Raw genomic sequence first — 18,907 nt, 5'->3', positions numbered from 1 at the left:
ATGCAGATATGCCTAGCAACCAAACACATGAATATGTGCCACTAATGATTTATTCCATTCCATAGCTCCTTTGACATCATATCATTGGGCACTGAAATTGGAGATCTATTTGCCAGATAATGAGGAAACATCATGTGAATTGCCCAAGATCAAATCCCAACCAATGTAGATCCCTTGTTTGTGTGACAAAGAGGTGTTCAACCTCTTCTAATTGGTTTCTCTCCATCATCAAAGGGGCTTCGCACATGTCTGACAGCCCAAACCTATCTAAGTGAATGTTAATTTTTATCTTTTTTACATGTGGTTGTCACTGCCTCTACCCAAAAACACCTATATAAGCCACCATCTATTTGCATACTTCTAGCTTTATCTAGGAGCATCCTATTCATTCTCTCAACAACTCCAATTTGTTGCATAATGTACTGCTTGGTTTTGTACCAAGCTATCTTACTATCTTGATAGAATCCCTCAAATTCTTTGGATCAATAGTCATTTTGGTTATCGCTTGTAATGCTTCCATGTACTTCCCAGTCTATCTCTTCTTCATGACATATGTCATATACCCACATTTTCCTTGAGAAATATCAATAGCAGTGACAAAGTTATAGATCCTCCAACAAAGGAAACCCGAAATGATCTACTGCTATGACTATGAATCGATTTGAAAACTTCTTTTGTCTCATATTTGCTTGAAGCAAATTTTACATCATGTTGTTTTCATAAATGCAACTCCCATAGAACTTAAGAACACACGAACTTCCTATTTCTTCTAGCCCCTACACCATTTGTATTAAACTCAAATCACACAAAGCTTGGTTGCCAATTTGCCCATTCATTAATGCCAAAGTGTCAAATTATTAATTGGATGTTGAGTTAGTGCACTTACTCTAGTACCAGTGATGCCTTGACATGTCAATGAACATTAGATTGTTGTTATCGATACTCAAACGTAATTGCATCCAATTTGTGTAGAGTTCCCATGTGCTCTCCTCTAGCTAAGACTAAATCACTTCTTATTAAATTGCAATGGTCGTTTGTGAAGATCACCCTTACCCCTATGTCAACCATATTGCTAACAAAAAGGAGACTTTAAGCCAATCCTAGAATATGCAATGTTACCCACCACCTATGGGTGATCCCTATAGGAGAAATTTTCTCCTAGATTTGTCTTCAACAGGCAGCCAGCAGCCCGTTGCGGCAATCAGATAGCTCGATGTGCCAGTAGTCTTCGCCACCTGAGCCAGCCATTGTGTGCTCTCGCCCATTTGTTATGATCGTATGTTTGAAGGTGGGCCTTCCAACCCTGAAGGTATGAATTTTCATTATGTAATTGGGTGTTTATGCTTTCTTTTCATAGGCACATTTGGACATGGATTAGTGGGGGGATTCGACGGAAAGAATGTTCTTGGATTGTACTCTTATTCCTTTGTCCCAACTTGGTGGTTAATCTTGTATCCTAGTCCCGTGGGATGCCCTCTATTGGCTACTAGCTTTAGGAGTGGCACTGCATGGGGAAAATCGTCATAACTATTAGTGTAATTGCACAATTATGTTCGCTAGATGTTTCCACATTGGAATCATCTATTTCTCCAGATCTCCAAAAAGTCTTGGACAATCATTCCAAGGTATTTGAGACTCCCAAAGGTCTCCCACCTATTCGTGATCATGATCATGCTATTCATCTGATTCCAGGAAGTGTTCCTCCAAACATCAGGCCGTACAGATATCCATATGCCCAAAAGAGTGAAATTGAACGTATGGTTGCAGAAATGCTAGAGGCGGGTATAATTCAACCTACTCAAAGTTCTTTCTCTGCTCCAGTAGTATTGGTGCACAAGAAGGATGGATCATGGCGCATGTGTCCGGATTATAGGGAGCTCAACAAGCTCACTATTAAAGATAAGTTTCCCATTCCTATCATTGATGAATTACTGGATGAATTGCATGGATCAATTTACTTCACCAAGTTGGATCTTCGTTCAGGATATCAGCAAATCAGAATGAAGACTGAAGACATTCCGAAAACAGCATTTAGAACTCATGAGGGTCATTATGAATTTTTGGTCATGCCTTTTGGCCTTACCAATGCACCTTCTACATTTCAAGGTTTAATGAATTCCATTTTTAAACCCTTCCTTAGAAAATTTGTGTTAGTATTTTTTGATGATATACTAATCTACAGCAAGTCTTGGAAGGATCATGTTGAACATGTTGACAGGGTGCTACAACTATTGGAGGAGAAACAATTATATGCAAAAAGATCCAAATGCTTCTTTGGAGTACAAGAGGTGGAATATCTGGGTCATATTGTATCTCATGAAGGAGTTAAGGTAGACCGTAGCAAAATTAAAGCCATTAAGGAATGGAAAATCCCCACATCCATAAAGCATCTGCGAGGATTTCTCAGGTTGACAGGGTATTATCGGAAGTTTGTTAAGAATTATGGGAGAATAGCAGCACCTCTAACAACATTATTGAAGAAAGATGCATTTTCATGGACTCCAAAAGCAACAAAGGCCTTCGAACATCTTAAAGAGCCAATGTGCCAAGCACCAATCTTAGCTACGCCGGACTTCACAAAAACCTTTATTGTGGAATGTGATGCTTCAGGAAATGGAATTGGTGTTGTTTTAATGCAAGATGAAAGACCCATTGCTTTTGAAAGTCGTCCAATCAAGGGAAAGTTTTTACACAAAGCTATTTATGAGAAAGAAATGTTGGCAATACTCCATGCACTTAAGAAATGGTGACCCTACCTAATGGGAAGACACTTCAAGGTAAAAACGGATCATGATAGCCTTAAACACTTTTTAGAACAAAGATTATCCTCTGAAGAGCAACAAAAGTGGGTCACAAAGATGTTGGGTTATGACTTTGAAATCATCTACAAAAAAGGGAAGCAAAATGTGGTGGCAGATGCACTCTCAAGAAAGGATGAGGATGTGGAAGCATTGTTGTGCTATTTCTATTATCCAACCAGATTGGATAAACGAAGCAAGGGAGGAATGGAAAAATGATGAAGAAGTGTGGGCACTTATTCGAAAGTTACAACAAGATTCCAGTACATCTGATACATTTAGCTGGCAAAATGATTCGTTATGGTACAAAGATCACTTATACCTCTGTAAGAATTCCCAACTAAAACAAAAGATTCTTATGGAATTGCACACTTCTCCCTTAGGAGGGCACTCAGGATTTTTAAAAACTTACCACAGGGTTAAGAAGGAATTTTTTTGGGATTGCCTTAAATCGGATATTCAAAAGTTTGTGGCGAAATGTTTGGTTTGCCAACAAAATAAAGTTGAAACAATTGAGACACCGAGTCTATTACAACCTTTATCCATTCCAAGCCAACGTTGGGAGGAGGTTTCAATGGATTTAATCACAGGTTTACCCAAGTCTGAGGGAAAGAGTGTCATCATGGTGGTAGTTGACAGACTTACCAAGTATGCACACTTTTGTGCATTATCACATCCATTTAAATCCAGTACAGTTTCTACTACATTTATGGAAACAATTCAAAAGCTACATGGAAAACCAAAGATTATTGTAAGTGACAGAGATCCCATTTTAACTGGAAATTTTTGGACAGAATTATTTTCTTGCCTTGGTACTCAGTTAGCTCATAGCTCATCTTATCATCCTCAATCTGATGGGCAAACTGAGATAGTAAACAAATGTTTGGAAGGATATCTTCGTTGCTTTGTATCTGATAAACAGACACAATGGGTCAAATGGTTGCCTCTGGCTGAATGGTGGTATAACACTTCCTTCCATACAACAACAAAAATGACCCCATTTATGGCACTTTAAGGATATCAGCCACCATCCATCACATCATATTTAAGAGAAAATTTTAAGGTTCAAGTAGTGCAACATCACATCGAACATCAACAACAAGTCCTCCAACTCTTAAAGGATAACCTCGTGTTGGCACAGAATAGAATGAAACAACAGGCAGATCAACATCGCAGCGAAAGAAGTTTTGATGAGGTGATTGGGTATTCCTACGACTACAACCATATAAGCAAATGTCCCTCAAGCAAGCTAAGAAGGATAATAAATTATCACCAAAGTATTATGGTCCATACAAGGTGTTGCAAAAGATTGGTACTATGGCTTACAAATTGGAGCTTCCTACAACTTCTCGATTGCACCCAGTTTTCCATGTTTCATGTTTAAGAAGGTTATAGGTGACAAGCTCCCAGTTCAAACAATATTGCCAGAACTTGACGAGGAAGGAAAAATTATATTGGACTAGAAGCAGTCAGAGAAACAAGAACTCAACAGCGACGAAATCAATCAATTTCGGAGTATCTTATCAAGTGGAAGAACTTATCCGCTGAAGATTCCACATGGGAGGATGAAAATTTTATACAAAAGCATCCAGAACTACTCAAGCGTTGAGGACAACACTTTTTTGAAGGAAAGGGGCATGTTAGGTCCCTATAATACTAGTGATTACCCCATTACTATTGTAGTTGTATCCCTTATTAATATTGTTGTGCCCCTATTGTCCCCATATTGTTATTACTGTGCCCCATAGAATCTCTCTATTGTTATTTTTGTGGCTTTATATTATTATTGTTAGGTCGGTTGGGTTATATTTTGACTCCTTAGACTCCTATATATAGAAAGGAGGTTTTGTCATTTGAATCATCCAAGAATTGTTCATTTATGTAATGTAAATGAGGTTGCCCCCTCGAAGAGGCTGAATTCTAAGGCGTTGATCTATCCATTCTATCTTTTTTTGAGCTGGTTTCATAACAGAAACCCTAATTTTGGTTGCATGGTCTCGTTTCCCAACACCATATCTTTCACTCCCCTCCACTCATTATAACACTTTTTCACATTTTTCCCATCTGGATCCACATTTTCCCATTGGGTCCACAAGGTGTTAGCCTACCCCTCCCCTTCTCCACACTTTGGGTCGGACCTGGAACGATGCCTCGAAGGTTGATGCAGCTAAAAAGAAAGATAAAAGCATAATTTGGACACTTACAACAAGAAATGTACCTCAAAATGAAAAAGATGGTCGGGACATTAAAAAATTAGCGCATGGGAAAAAATTGAACATGAGCTCTACCCACTGTCACTATGGCCACCCCCTAGTTCCTAGGGCCCCTATGAATGCCCCTTGCATCATTAAGGAACCCATGATTGTCCCAACCCCTGGTGGGCGATGAACTACCCATCCTTAATGTAGAAAATCCTTGAAACCTTGCAACTGCTAATGAGAGCAAACTGATCACAAAAGACACAAGATTTCTCTACCAAAAATTTGCGAAAAGAAAACAATGAATAGAAACACAATCACACATAGAACACAAAATTTATCTGGGGAACCCAACTGGGAAAAACCTATGCTTGCTTGTATTGAATCAACTGAGCAATTTGATCTATTACATAGAAATTGCTTCAAGCTTGAAGCTCTGTTGCAATACTGATAAACTCTCTACAAGACTTGCCCAACACTTAGGCAAATAAGGCCTTCTAGGAGCCTCCTATTTCCTAGTGCAAATTCTCCCTAAAAAATAGGAGAATTCCCTATTTCCTTGTGCAATTCCCAAGAGAATTACTCTGCTTGCTTCTCAAGATCTGCTCACAAAAACATGTGTACCATAATAAATACAATTTGTGCCTTCATTCAATCTCAATAGGCAATTCGAATTGCATGACCTACTAGGGCTAAATTTAGCAGCTGCTACAATTAACTAAGAGTAAGTTGAGTTAACACAAAGTCAACTACTCAACTAAACTCATGTCTATCTCTATTCTAGAACTAGAGATCAGTTAACTGATAGACACTAGAGTTAACTCCACTAGATAGCTAATTTTAGCCATCAACTAGTCCACAACTCACTGCATGCCATCTAACTCGAATTAACTAACAATAACTCAGTGATAGGCCACATCACACGTGTTAACTGAAAGCTAACTCAAGCAACTGTGAGACTGAATATCAGTCTTGATGTATTCCAAAACCCCATTATCATCTAACACGGCCTCCATTTTGTCCTTTCATGCACAAATGTTTGAGGTCTCTTCTAGGGCATGCATCCTCAAACCATAGGATGGCATGATTCCTGCACTTGTAGAATTCCTGCACCAACTAATCTTCTCTCCAACGCACTTTGAATCTTATCAAGGAACTCGGTCTTTATCTTGTTTTCAGCTCTAATACCATGTAGAAAATCCTTGAAACCTTACAACTGTAGATGAGAGCAAACTGATCACAAAACACACAAGATTTCTCTACCAAAAATTTGCAGAAAGAAAAAAATGAATAGAAACACAATCACACATAGAACACAAAATTTATCTGGGGAACCCAACTGGGAAAAACCCTTGCTTGCTTGTATTGAATCAACTAAGCAATCTCATCTATTACATAGAAATTGCTTCAAGCCTGAAGCTCTGCTGCAATACTGATCAACTCTCTACAACACTTACCCAACACTTAGGCAAATAAGGCCTTCTAGGAGGCTTCTATTTCCTAGTGCAAATCCTCCATAAAATATAGGAGAATTCCCTATTTCCTTGTGCAATTCCCAAGAGAATTGCTCTACTTGCTTCTCAAGCTTTGCTCACAAAAACCTGTGTACCATAATAAATACGATTTGTGCCTTCATTCAATCTCAATGGGCAATTCGAATTCCATGACCTACTAGGACTAAATTTAGCAGCTACTACAGTTAACTAAGAGTAAGTTGAGTTAACACAAAGTCAATTACTCAACTAAACTCATGTCTATCTCTATTCTAGGACGAGAGATCAGTTAACTGACAGACACTAGAGTTAACTCCACTAGATAGCTAATTTTAGCCATCAACTAGTCCAGCACTTAAGGGGGTAATCACTGCTACATCATATGCATCATGCTCTCATCCCCTAGAGCCCCGAGTAGTGAAAGGAAGAAAAATCAATGAAAGGCAAAGGATATATGAAGAAGGGTGGAAAAACAAAGGTCAGGATAACTCATGTACCATGATTGCTCCCTCCCACATTCATACACCCAAGGTGTGGCCTTCTCTCATTATAGCTACCCTTGTATCGTGGCATGTGACTTGGAGCCCTCCCTTTTGCCCCCACTCTGTCCCATCATTATTTCACATGACACCTTCCATTTGATGGATGTATCATCGACTTGTCTCTCCCTTAGAGGTTGAAACTACCTAATAGGGTCCTTTATTAACCTCTCTTGTCGAGAAAGGAAACACGTGTACATCCTAAAGTCCATTTGGAAGGGCATGCAACTATGAAGTATCCACTTTTACCCATGATTAGCAAACTTATTTACTCAATTGCACTAATGATTAGTTGTACTGGAAGGTGAGTAAACACATTGGATCTTCTACAGTATTGTAGGTGGGTCTTCATCTTGGACTTGGCCTCCCTATACAGGATCCAAGCCCTCCATAGGGTCATAATGGCACTTGTAGGGTGAGCGTTGAGAGCCATGGGCCTCCACCACAGCAGAGCATTGATTGCCACGTCATGGGCTTCTTCAACACCACACATTGCTTGCTCGTGCCCCAGCCATACAGAGATGATGATGCACTTGGACCACACTGCCAAACTGGCCACACACATGCACCCAGCACTTGGCAGTTGATTTAGGTCCCAAATCATCTCATGGCCCTCACTGATGGAGCATCAACTTGTTATTGAGCCATTGGAGACCCATGAGTCTATCGATTGTGCCCCACAGCCACTTGGGAGCACCACAGGATGTTTTGCTTGGGAATCAAGGGGTCACCCCATTGATCATCATTTTGGAGCCCTCCTCTTCATCATGGCACATTGAGGACTCATCTTGGCCTTCTAATGACCCTTTGCACCACTATTTTATCATTTCAGCTTCATTAGGAAAGCTTATTTTACACATTTGATCTATTTGGTGGGCTTGCCACCAAAGTTATTGCTATTTTCACATTAAAATAATTATTAGGGGCTTAATTAGGCTAATTAGACCATTCAAACTTGTGAGAGGCTCATATAAATTAAAGAGAGCCTCATTTTGTAACTCATCATCACTTGGATTTGGGATATCTCTCTCTAAAGAATTTGGACCTGCAATTGTGGAATGATTTGGATGAATAAATGCATTTTGATGTGTGGAAAATTTTCGCTCTCTTGGAGCTTCTTGTTGGCAAGATTTTGGATGGATATACTCTTCTTTGTCTTGTAAGTGCAATATAATGCTATATTTTTGTTTTAATGGATGTCTAATGCATGGAATTATTTTCTTATGGTGAAATAATGTGCCCTAATTAATGTGAATTAGTGGAATCATTGAAACTATTGGAGATTTTTGCATGTGTTACTCATTGGACAAAGAATGAATGAATGTTCCTAGAGGATTATTTGCATATGCATCCTCGAAACTCCATAACAATTGCCATCGAAGTATAAAAGTCTAAAGTTGTCGTGTAGTTACATCCATAGGGTTAGTGAAGTTGCTTCTTTAGGCCTCCTTGAAGAGTGAAGTTCCCGAATCTTGATCATTTTGACTCCAATCTTCCCAATAGCTAGGCATTGGTCCTAGATCCTTGGTGATCAACCCTAAACCATTTTTCCTTCCTCCTTTAATTTCCAGACTCTCACTTGTACGGCCTTGCTAGGGCATCATGCAAAATCTCTTAGAAGGGTGATCTTTCAATTCCGCTTGGACCAATCTCTGCATTGGTGTTCCTTCTAGAGATCCCCAAGGTTACACTACATTTAAACGGTTCATTTATGATAAAAGTCAAACCCTAGCTCGGACTTTGAAGACCTATCTTTGATGTCATAGTGAGAGGCTTTCTTGAGGGTTGTCTTTTATTAAAGCTTGATCATTTCCAACCCTTTCTTAGTCCTACCTTGACCTAGTGTCCTCCTAGGAGGTCTCCCTTTCATGATCAATCCTAAAAACCTAGGTCTCGTGTGGACCCATCCAAGGTCTCTCAAGTTAAGCAACACTTATCATAGAAGCAATTGTCTACTTCAAAGAGCTTGTTGAGAGGTCTTATTTTATTTTGGAGATATTGACTCTAGATGCATCTAAATTCTCATATCATTGCAAATCACTAGGTCTTGATTTTCTCTCTTTAGGTCTTTCTTGGAGAGCCATTAAGCTTCCTTTTGAAGCATTAAACCATTATTTGAGTCTCTCCTTTGAATGGGCCTTGGAAATCACATCACACCTTGCCATTGATAATATCATTCAAGTGATTTCCCCTATACCAGACTCCTCCCATCAGTGAAAGTTCGTACAGAGCAAGGGACACTGACTGAGGTGACAATGGGTCTTTGTCCCATTGTTGTCATTTGGTCTAGTAGTTGTCCCTTAGGTACCCCTCCTAGGACCCCTACTAGATTGAGTGGTAACATGCACCACACAAAGTATTCTCTTGTTTATTCCATCAGAGAGTTGAACCATCACACCTCCACAAACAACAATCAAATAACTAAAGTTTGTCACCCAAGAATACCTCTATGCCATTATATTCCTTGTAATTAAATAACCATTGCCTATAGCAATATCACAGAAAATGAGACTCTAAATTCTAATAACCAAGACTTTTAGTGTACCTATGTCCCTACAAGTACATGTCACCTTCCTCTTGACCTTTTCAGAGCTCTAAAACATTGTTGTGGGTTTCTCATCTTCTTTAGTTGAATTTTATTTACACTAGCTCCAAAATGTTCCTTTCCCAAATTTCCAATAGACCACCCTGTATGACTTCTTTTTTGTTGATTTTCTACACAGTAACTTGATCAAACCTCATTCAAAAAGACAATATAGTCACCAGTTGAGATCTTCTAAACCTCAGCAACAGACCCTTCCTTCCAAACAACCACATAGTATTCACTCAAGCTCCCTCACCCCACTATTCTTTTGAATAGACATCTATGTTGAGTTTTCTTTGTTCGGCCTAAGATGTTAGGAGAGAGAGTTCTAGTGTTCAAAGATCACCTCCTACGACTGGTACCGTAGGCTAATGAGCCACTCATCTTGTACATCCTGCTCTTGGACTGCCTCTTTAGCCTTTGGAGTTGGCCTTCTAGGGTTTTAAATTAGAATGCCCTTTCACTTCCTGATTTTTTCTTACATAGTAGCCACTTTAGTGCTCCCACTTTGCACGAACATCTTTGTAGCTAATGCAATCCCATTGACCTACTTCTATGGTCACCCGTTGGACATTGATATATTTATCTTATATTATCTTATTTCTCTAGGCTTAGGTTGAGATTGACATCTCAAACAACCTCTTGTGAGAAGAGTTTCATTTTCATCGCACCCTTCTATGGACCTTGTTTCATTATACAACTTCCCAATGAACTCATCCAACTTCATCTAAACATTTGCTTTACTAAAATTTGCACTTACCATATTATCCCATCATTCCCATGCATCTAGCAAGCTACATTATAGAGTCTAGTAAGCTATACTATAAACTCAATCTAATGAAGGCGCATGCTTTGTAATCTAGCTTTAGCCAATCGCCATCAGTGAGTCCTTGAGGTTACATCCTATCAAATGCAACCCTCTATCCTTTTTCAACTAGAACATTAGCCAAACTGAATTTTTGACCCGTCAAATTTTTCAATCTTTGTTCTTCTAGATTATGCGAAAGCAATTCCTACTAGAAACACAATGCTTGAAATTGTTGGCTCGAATACCAAATGTAAGAAAAATAAATGAGATACAAATAAAAAGAGAGATTTCAAGCACACGAGAAGAAGTACAACATAACACAAGAATTACAAGGCACCAAATCCAAGCTCTGCACATTGCTAAGCAACTACACATATTTATAGTATTTTACACTTACACATCATATAGTGAATGTTTTGCATGTAAAACAAACTAAAGAGAGAATAAACATGATGTTCAGTCAATGAGATGCATGCATCTAACTAGAGAATCCCATGCATGCATCTAACTAGCGCTGAAGTTTTCTCCACACCCAATAAGAAATTTCAACACATGATAAGACAACACCATCAAATCAGAAAAGAGGGGAATTGCTCAACCATTTCTCCTATAGAGCCAAAAGACATTATTCCTTCTCAGTGTGACGTCACTAAGGAATCTAACATCGCTCATTTGCTCAAGTTCACACAACATTCAATATCATCATCAATGACTAGTCAATCACACACCGAGAAGTTAGAATGTAGAATTATAAAACGCAATTTTAAGGCAACAACCATCATAATACTTCTCATGTATTGGCAACTATATTTTCAACACCAACATTTTACCCTACAGCATAGAATAGCGTCCCAAATATGAAATTGACTCCTTTCAACTAATATTCTAAAGAAGGAAGGACATATGATAGTATTTCACTAATGGAATGACTAATTCAAAGTGGGCGACATCCTCTTCTTGGCAACAAAACCATCTAGCCTGTTCTTTACCTACAATATCATGATTTTCAATGTAACATTTTAAAATATCACTAGTTATAGAAGCTTCACTAAATACCTATTTTATACTTTCAACTATCATAATTCCTCTTTTCAAGAAGAAAATGGAGTTTTAAAACTATGCAACATCTCCATCGTTATGCAACCTAGCCCTTCCAAAAGACGAAATATATTTGAGTTGCAAGGCATGTATGCTTATCACGGCCTATAGAAATGGCATATACATCTCCAACAACACTACACAATTCCATTGACAATATATCATAATTCTCCTTCAAGCACTACTCAAGACATCATGGTGGAAGATATCCATCATAAAATCAAGAAAACTTCTCTTAAGTAGGAAGGAAACAATAAGCACTAAGTAGAAAATAATTATATTTGCTTATCATACAATCTAAATGTTAATTATTAGTTGCACATGATCCTGCAGCACAACAAGAAACCAAGAGGTTTTTTCTCCTGCTCATCCAGCCCATCCGAGAACACATGCAAGGTGCACATAAAGGGTATACCCCCACGAATTATATTTGTAGGACCCAAGCTTGACTTTTAACATCTCCCAATACAGTTGACCAAACATGACCTTATTTCAAGCATTTCAAGCTGAAGGCGTTCACTCAACCACTAGCATCGACGTTGTTGGACACTCTGCTAGTTCTGTGCCAATGAATGCCTAGTTTGAATCCCCTCAAGTGAGGAACACTAGTATACACTGATGGCTTTACTCCACGAAAGTAGTGAAGCATGACTTCGGTTTCACTGTGAGGTTTTCCTTGGAAAAAAATTTTATTAAATCAGCATTATAATTTCTTCTTGTAGCCATAGGTTTGTTTGTCTTTGATTGTATTTTATATCTATGCATTGATTTTTCTAAGTTAATGAAATTATGTCATGTCCCTTCTCAAACACATTAGTAACAGGGTGTTGCTACACAATTTTGCACATTTTGACTAAGGAAGAGGGCCCCACACTTTTGACTTAGAGACTTGGGGGCCAAATCGACTTTATTTAGCTGCTAGTGGAATGTGGGGGCCACCCACATAGGAGTTCGAATTAGCCATTCGATATGCTTGGAGGGAAAATCGAATGGGTGGATGGAGGGGCCCACATGAGGCTAAGGGGGCCCAAGGAGTTATAAAGAGAGATCAGCTCTCATTTTGTTTTCATCTTGAACATTTGCAAACAAACACTCTTTTGTACGCTCTGCTGCTTAGCGAGTCTACCGACTGTTTAGCCACGAATCTCTCACGCGGGAGATTCAACCTCTTCTTCGGGGGACCATCCGTGCCCACCCTAGGGAGGCCATTCCATAGGAGTTTCAGGGAGTTCAGCACAGTCACACATACAGCCAACAACGCAGAGAGGGAACTGTGTATTTCCTGGGCAGCTAGAAACAAGCAGGAGGAGCTGGAAGCCAGCTAGGAAGTTCATTTCTCGTTGGGAGTTTCGGGACCTGAGGACGCTGCTTTTTTTAGGAAATTTTCACTGGATTTCGCAGCCAGCTAGACTAGTGCATCAACTATTTGAATTTCTAGGCAGAGGGATTGCGCAGAAGCCTGTAGCAGCAATTCGTGGGGACTTGGGAGAGCAGTTAATCTTGGCCAAGATCCATCCGGGGAGTAAGGAGTTGGATAGCATAGGTAAAACCAACACTTCAGAGGTGTTTGCAGAGGGATTTGCAGGTTGTTTCCTACAGGTCGAAATTGGCAGTCGAAATTGGGGAGAGGCTCCAAGAAGGCCAAAAATCCAAAGTCAAAACCAGCAAAATTCCCTTCCGGGTTTTGTCCAAGGAATCTGGAGCTGAAAGGACAATTTTCTGGGCAGTTTTTGGGCACCTTCCAGCAGTTCGAAGTTCAACAGGGCAATAGTTTACTGGGGTAGTGCAGTGCAGAGTGGTGCAGCAGTTGGGCAGCCTTCAGCTCAGCTATTTTCCCACCTAGGATTGATCTTGCTTGTTCATTGGGACAAGCCCAGGTGCACCATTCCATTTCATATTGTATCTAGCCCTCTGATTTTTAATAATATGGCTCAGCAGTTCCTGATTGGCAGCGTTTCCATGGATGTCTAATGTGTGTTTTTATTTTTATATGCTGCTGCACTATTTATTTGCTTAATATCACTCACATTCCTACTTAGGAATATTACAAATTACCTATTTCTAAGCAGGTCTTAATTCTTCTCATTAGTGCTATGACTTCTCATCTTTCTCTACCTTAAAGCATATCAGATTAAGTCCAACATTTCCACAACTAAATTGGATCCACTTCCTATCATTTCCTCACCCAGACTTACATCACAATTGCCCACCCCTTCAGTATCCAGGTATCCACTTGATTTTAAGTCACTAATTGCAAGCCAGTTTTCTAAATCTTGTACGTCACTTGATATTTATCCCAAAAAAAGTATCACACCTATTTGATAAGCTCGTCAAGCCATAGAACTTGGGGTAAAAGTAAAAAATTCATAATTTTATATTTTTTCTATTGCAATAACCAAAACAATTTACAACAAAATACCTAATATTTTAATTAATATTGATAAAATTATATTAACGCAATTACATTCATGAGCTCATACAAATATGAATGCGTGTATGTATACACATATAGGCATGATGCACAATTACATTGAAGAAGACCTTACCCATTCCAAATCATTTCCTAGGTTCTAGATGTAATAGACCACCATAAAGCAATCAATAATTATCACAAAGAAAAAGGAAGAAAATGATTTGTTTTAGCAAGGAGATGGAAACAATAGCATAACAAATATACTAAGACCAAGCACAATTTTAATAAAAATTAAAAATATATATCAGATCGATTCTATATATATACCTGATCGATAACCATTGATCCTTGCTCTGCCACACACATTGTTTTAACGTCACTATTATGGTTGTGGCTATTTGATTGTAAATTGCTCCCAGCCAATAATGATTCTAGACGTGCAACATGCTGGTCAAACAAAGAATATTTCCTTATCAAATATTGAAATATTAATAATATTTAGAATAGATATTCAATCTATAGTTAGCAAAAAGAGAGGCATTAATTAATTTTTCAACAACTTCAAATTTTTCACAATAAGAGTAGTTGATTCCAACCAAAAATACAAGATGTAGCGACAGATTAGAAAACTTCAAAATAACTATATTCATGATGCATAGTAGCATACCAATTCATTACTCGTGTATGCACAAAACTAAGGATATATTTGAATGCCCAACATTTTGATTCCAAAACCCAAGACCAACAAATCAAAGTTTTCATTTGGAGTAAGACTGGCAGTTTATAGATGTTAAGCACAACAAGCACCTTATATCGCTGGCCGTAGGAGGATGACCACAGTCTCTGACACAATGTTAAACCTAAAGCTCATTTCAATCTAGAGAAAGTGGCAAAGCTTAAACACAACAAAACTAGCCTCTCTATGGGCAAAAACTTGGGACAAAAGAAAAGAAATGTCTAATAAGCCACCTACTCCTTTCAACAAGTTCAACGAATTGAATAACAAACCTTGTTGTTGAAAGTTAGAACACTACACTAAGCAAGCTATTTGAAACAACAACAAAAATCACCATGAAAGATCACAAGAATCATTCAATTCTACTATAAAATAAGCAAAGCCACAAAATAAAGAGCTGTATAGCTATAAATGTCACAATCTTGAGCCCTTAATATGTTATGATAGCCAACAAGCAGTAGTAGTTAAGAGTGTCACTTTGACCCTACCAAGAGCCAAAATTGCTTAGGACAAGATAAGTGCAAACACCAATATGTTCGATAATTCTACAATATCAAAACTGATGTCATGGAAAAATAAACCAAACAACTTCATGTAGTAGTAGAACTAGGAAACAAATGCAGCTTCAACCATGTATTAGGGTCAATACTTCTCCATAAGCCTTGATTAATGATATAGGAGGGCCAAGAGAAGATCAATTTGCAAACCCAAAAAACAATAGTATAGCCTTTAAAGTGTGAAACACACATACCAAGGAGGTTTATTGTGATGTGAAAATGCATCCATGAAATTGAGGAAACCCCTCATTTTTTAACGTTGGCAATCAAGAGCACCTCATCCCACAAAGTCCATGCAAACCTACATAAAATTGTAGCATGCAACAATGAAGGAAAGTTGTGCTCCCTCAAAAAAGCACAACATAATGAGGAAACAAGTATCATAAAGTTAAATTGACTAGGACCACACAAGTGGAACTGAAAGTGGACAAAATAAATTCAACAAAGGCCTAATTGGGGATGTGAGTGGGTTGTGCCTTATGAATTATCTATATAATAAATTGTCGGGCCAAGGAATGACTCCCAAATCTTTCTTTGCATTAATATAAACAGGATTATATAACATGAGGAGGTGTGACCTTTGGTATTCATATTCCAAGGCCGCTTCCTATTCTGACTCTTCATTTTCCTATATTTACATATTTACAATTTTTTCACCCAATCCTTGAGGAATAGGTATCTATCATCTCCCCTCCCTAATCTGTGTTGAAATTTAGATGAATTTTTTATCATTGATAATTACTTGTGACTGTTATATGAGTTTTTCCTTTAGTATTTACTTCATTTAGTTATGTCATCAAGCAATTATACATTAACAATTTAGCCATTCAAATAGAGATCACAGTGCACAAGAGACAAGAGACACCAGAAATTAGGCCAGAGGCCAAGGCAAAACCCATGAGGGGAAAACCCAACAATCTTTTCCTTATAGATTATTTGTCGACAAGAGAAAAATCCAAGTCATAGCCAATCTGATCAGTAGTCGTATTACCTCAAAAATTGCCCAAAAAACTTTAGGCTATTTAAAAAGAAAAAGAAAAATTACAAATGCTAGGTTAGGCAAAATAATTCAAAAATGGGCAAACCAAAACCAAATTTAATGAACCAATAGTCAATCCTAGCCGATTTCATTATTTTGGAGCCAATGATAAAGTTAGAATTTTATATATATATATATATATATATATATATATATAATGAAAATGGCCAGATCTAAAGAGAAACCTTAATGGCTACTAGATTAACAACAAAACTACAAGATAATGTGCTCAAAATAATTGAAGAAATGGTGTTACGCAAAAATTACTAAAGAAGATAGAAAATATTAACCATATCTTATACCATGTTAGAATATTAAGAATATGAAAATACAACAATATAAAACAAACACAGAACCTTACTAATCTAATCTCCTAAGCATATAATAACACTTAATCAATAGAAGAAAAGAGATGAGATAAAAGAAAGACCACACCAGATATAGATGGTTAAACCCCAAATGGAGAAACATCCACGCGAAGGTAATAGAATCTTTATTATATTTAGAAATCTCCAATCTTACATAGAGAGCAGCTCCACAAATCCTTCACCCTTTACAAAGGTAAGACTTTATCACTACACATTGTGTTGTATATCTCATGGGTCTCCCTCACCTCTATTATATAACAAGAGATATGGAGGAATCCCATCCCAATAATACATGTGGGATAATGTAATTTCACCTCTTCATATAATAAATTATTACAATGGATTTTTCCTCCATGATGAATGTGGGATATACCTCTCTTACATAAGATTACAAGTTCTTCTGACATAACCTAGATATTATTACCTTCCAACGGGACACATTCCAACACCCCCTCTTATTGATGACTAGGAAGAAGGAACACTTATGGAGGAAGATGGCATTACATCAGCATCTTGGAAACCCAAAAAGCGCAGGCGAGTTTGAGCATACAGAACCATTCACAATCCCTCTTCAAGCCATATTAAGGTAAGATCGATGCTTTGAAATTAAATAACTAGTTACAGCAGTTAGAAGTTTACTTCAATGTTCATCACATAGATGACGAATAAAAAAATTCATTTGCTCGTTGAAATTAGAAGGCCATGCCCTAAACTAGTGGGAAAGCCACACAAGCATCCTGAAGCTGGAGAGGAATCCTCTGATAACTAAGTGGAAGGATTTTAAAACTCTCATAAAGTCTCAATTCTATTATATCAGTACTGTAGAGAGGACTAGTGAATCGAATGGCATTACTTCAAGCAAAGACAAGGGAAAAGTGTACAAGAGTATACCATAGAATTTACGAAGAATGAAATAATGCTAGGTATCTCTCCCAAGGACCCAGATGTACTCCTCAAATATTTGGGGGATCTACACAACCATCAGTGAAAACAGGTGATGCTATTAAAACCCAGAACGGTGTACAAGGCTTGTGTACAAGCACTATACCTAGAAAACATAGGCCAAAAGAAAGGGCAATTGAGTGGTTCAAATCAAAAGGAACACCAAGATGCCTATAAAGAAGGGAAGAAGTGGAGAGAGGGGAAGGACAAGAAAGCAGCAGCAATATCACACCAATGCAAAGATCCTAACAACCACCATAACATCGATGGTCACACAAAGGAAAAGTGTTCAAAATTACATCCAAAACTCAACCCGAAGAACCAGGAGAAGGTCAAGAAGAAGAAAAAATTTATAGCCACATATTCAAGCAATTAGAGGGAAAGTAGCTCGAACGTGGACGAGACAATTTTCTACACATTAGTAAAGAAAGGGGTGAATCTAAGTAGCCTTCGCAACAAAAAGAGGAGACGACCAAACTCTTCCATATAAAGATACAAGTCAAGAAGAAAAAAATTGATGCTTTATTCAACTTAGGATCACAAGAAAATCTCATTGCAGCAGAGCTAGTCAACAAACTAGGAATGGAGGTTTGAGGTCAGCCTAGCCTATATCCACTAAGATGAGTAAATAAGGATACAAAAATCCAAGGTAATAAAACAGTGTAAAATAAAATTTGTTCTCAATGTTAATTTATTGAAGTAAAATTGGATGTAGTTGCACTTGATGTATGTGGAGTTGTGCTTGGAAGTCCCTAAATGTAGATGCAAGATACAATCTTCATGAGGAGAGCCAACTAGCACCACCTCATCAAGGACGAAAATCCTTCATCATCAATGCACACAAGGGCAAGTCTAAAATTTCGCTAGTAAGTGCCAACCAAGCCAAGAAATTGATATGTTCTAGCAAAAAGTATGTTTTACTGTCTTTAAGAGAAAAACAGTATGTAAAAGAGCCAATGAGACCAAAGGAATCCCTGGAGGGTTGCACTAAGGAACAAAGACAGCAACAAGAAGAGTAGCTACAAGCATACAGTGAAGTGTTCCAGGAGCCTAAAGGGCTATCACCCAAGAGAAAAGTGGAGCATGAGATCCAACTATTGCTAGACTCTCCATTACCAAACATTGACTTGTACAGGCAATCCATTTTGGAATCAAATGAGGTCAAGAAGCAGTTGTAGCAACCATTAACGCAAAGTGTTACTCGACCACATACCTGGTCACCCATCATAAATGTGCCAAAGAAGGATGGGACTTGGCGAATGTACATTATTTACAGGTCACTAAACAAAATTATGTTGAAGAACAAGTACCCTCTACCCAGGATGGATGACCTA

The 18,907-nt window shown here is 38.1% G+C and overlaps 1 protein-coding gene across 1 annotated transcript in view; it reads right to left on the bottom strand.

Moving 5' to 3' along the window:
• LOC149228309 (uncharacterized) overlaps positions 1-18,907 on the bottom strand; it is a 68,820-nt gene that overhangs the window by 11,384 nt on the left and 38,529 nt on the right. Inside the window, exon 6 of the mRNA XM_089378149.1 lies at positions 14,259-14,378. Coding sequence (XP_089234275.1) covers positions 14,259-14,378 — 120 coding nt within the window. The remainder of the gene's footprint in view (positions 1-14,258; positions 14,379-18,907) is intronic.

Source organism: Pinus tabuliformis, chromosome J, assembly GCF_031772625.1.
Source record: "Pinus tabuliformis cultivar Carrire ecotype Pingquan chromosome J, CPIR1, whole genome shotgun sequence".
NCBI lineage: Eukaryota > Viridiplantae > Streptophyta > Pinopsida > Pinales > Pinaceae > Pinus > Pinus tabuliformis.
The sequence above is the reverse complement of the archived record's forward strand: the minus strand, read 5'-3'. Positions and strand labels throughout refer to the sequence as shown.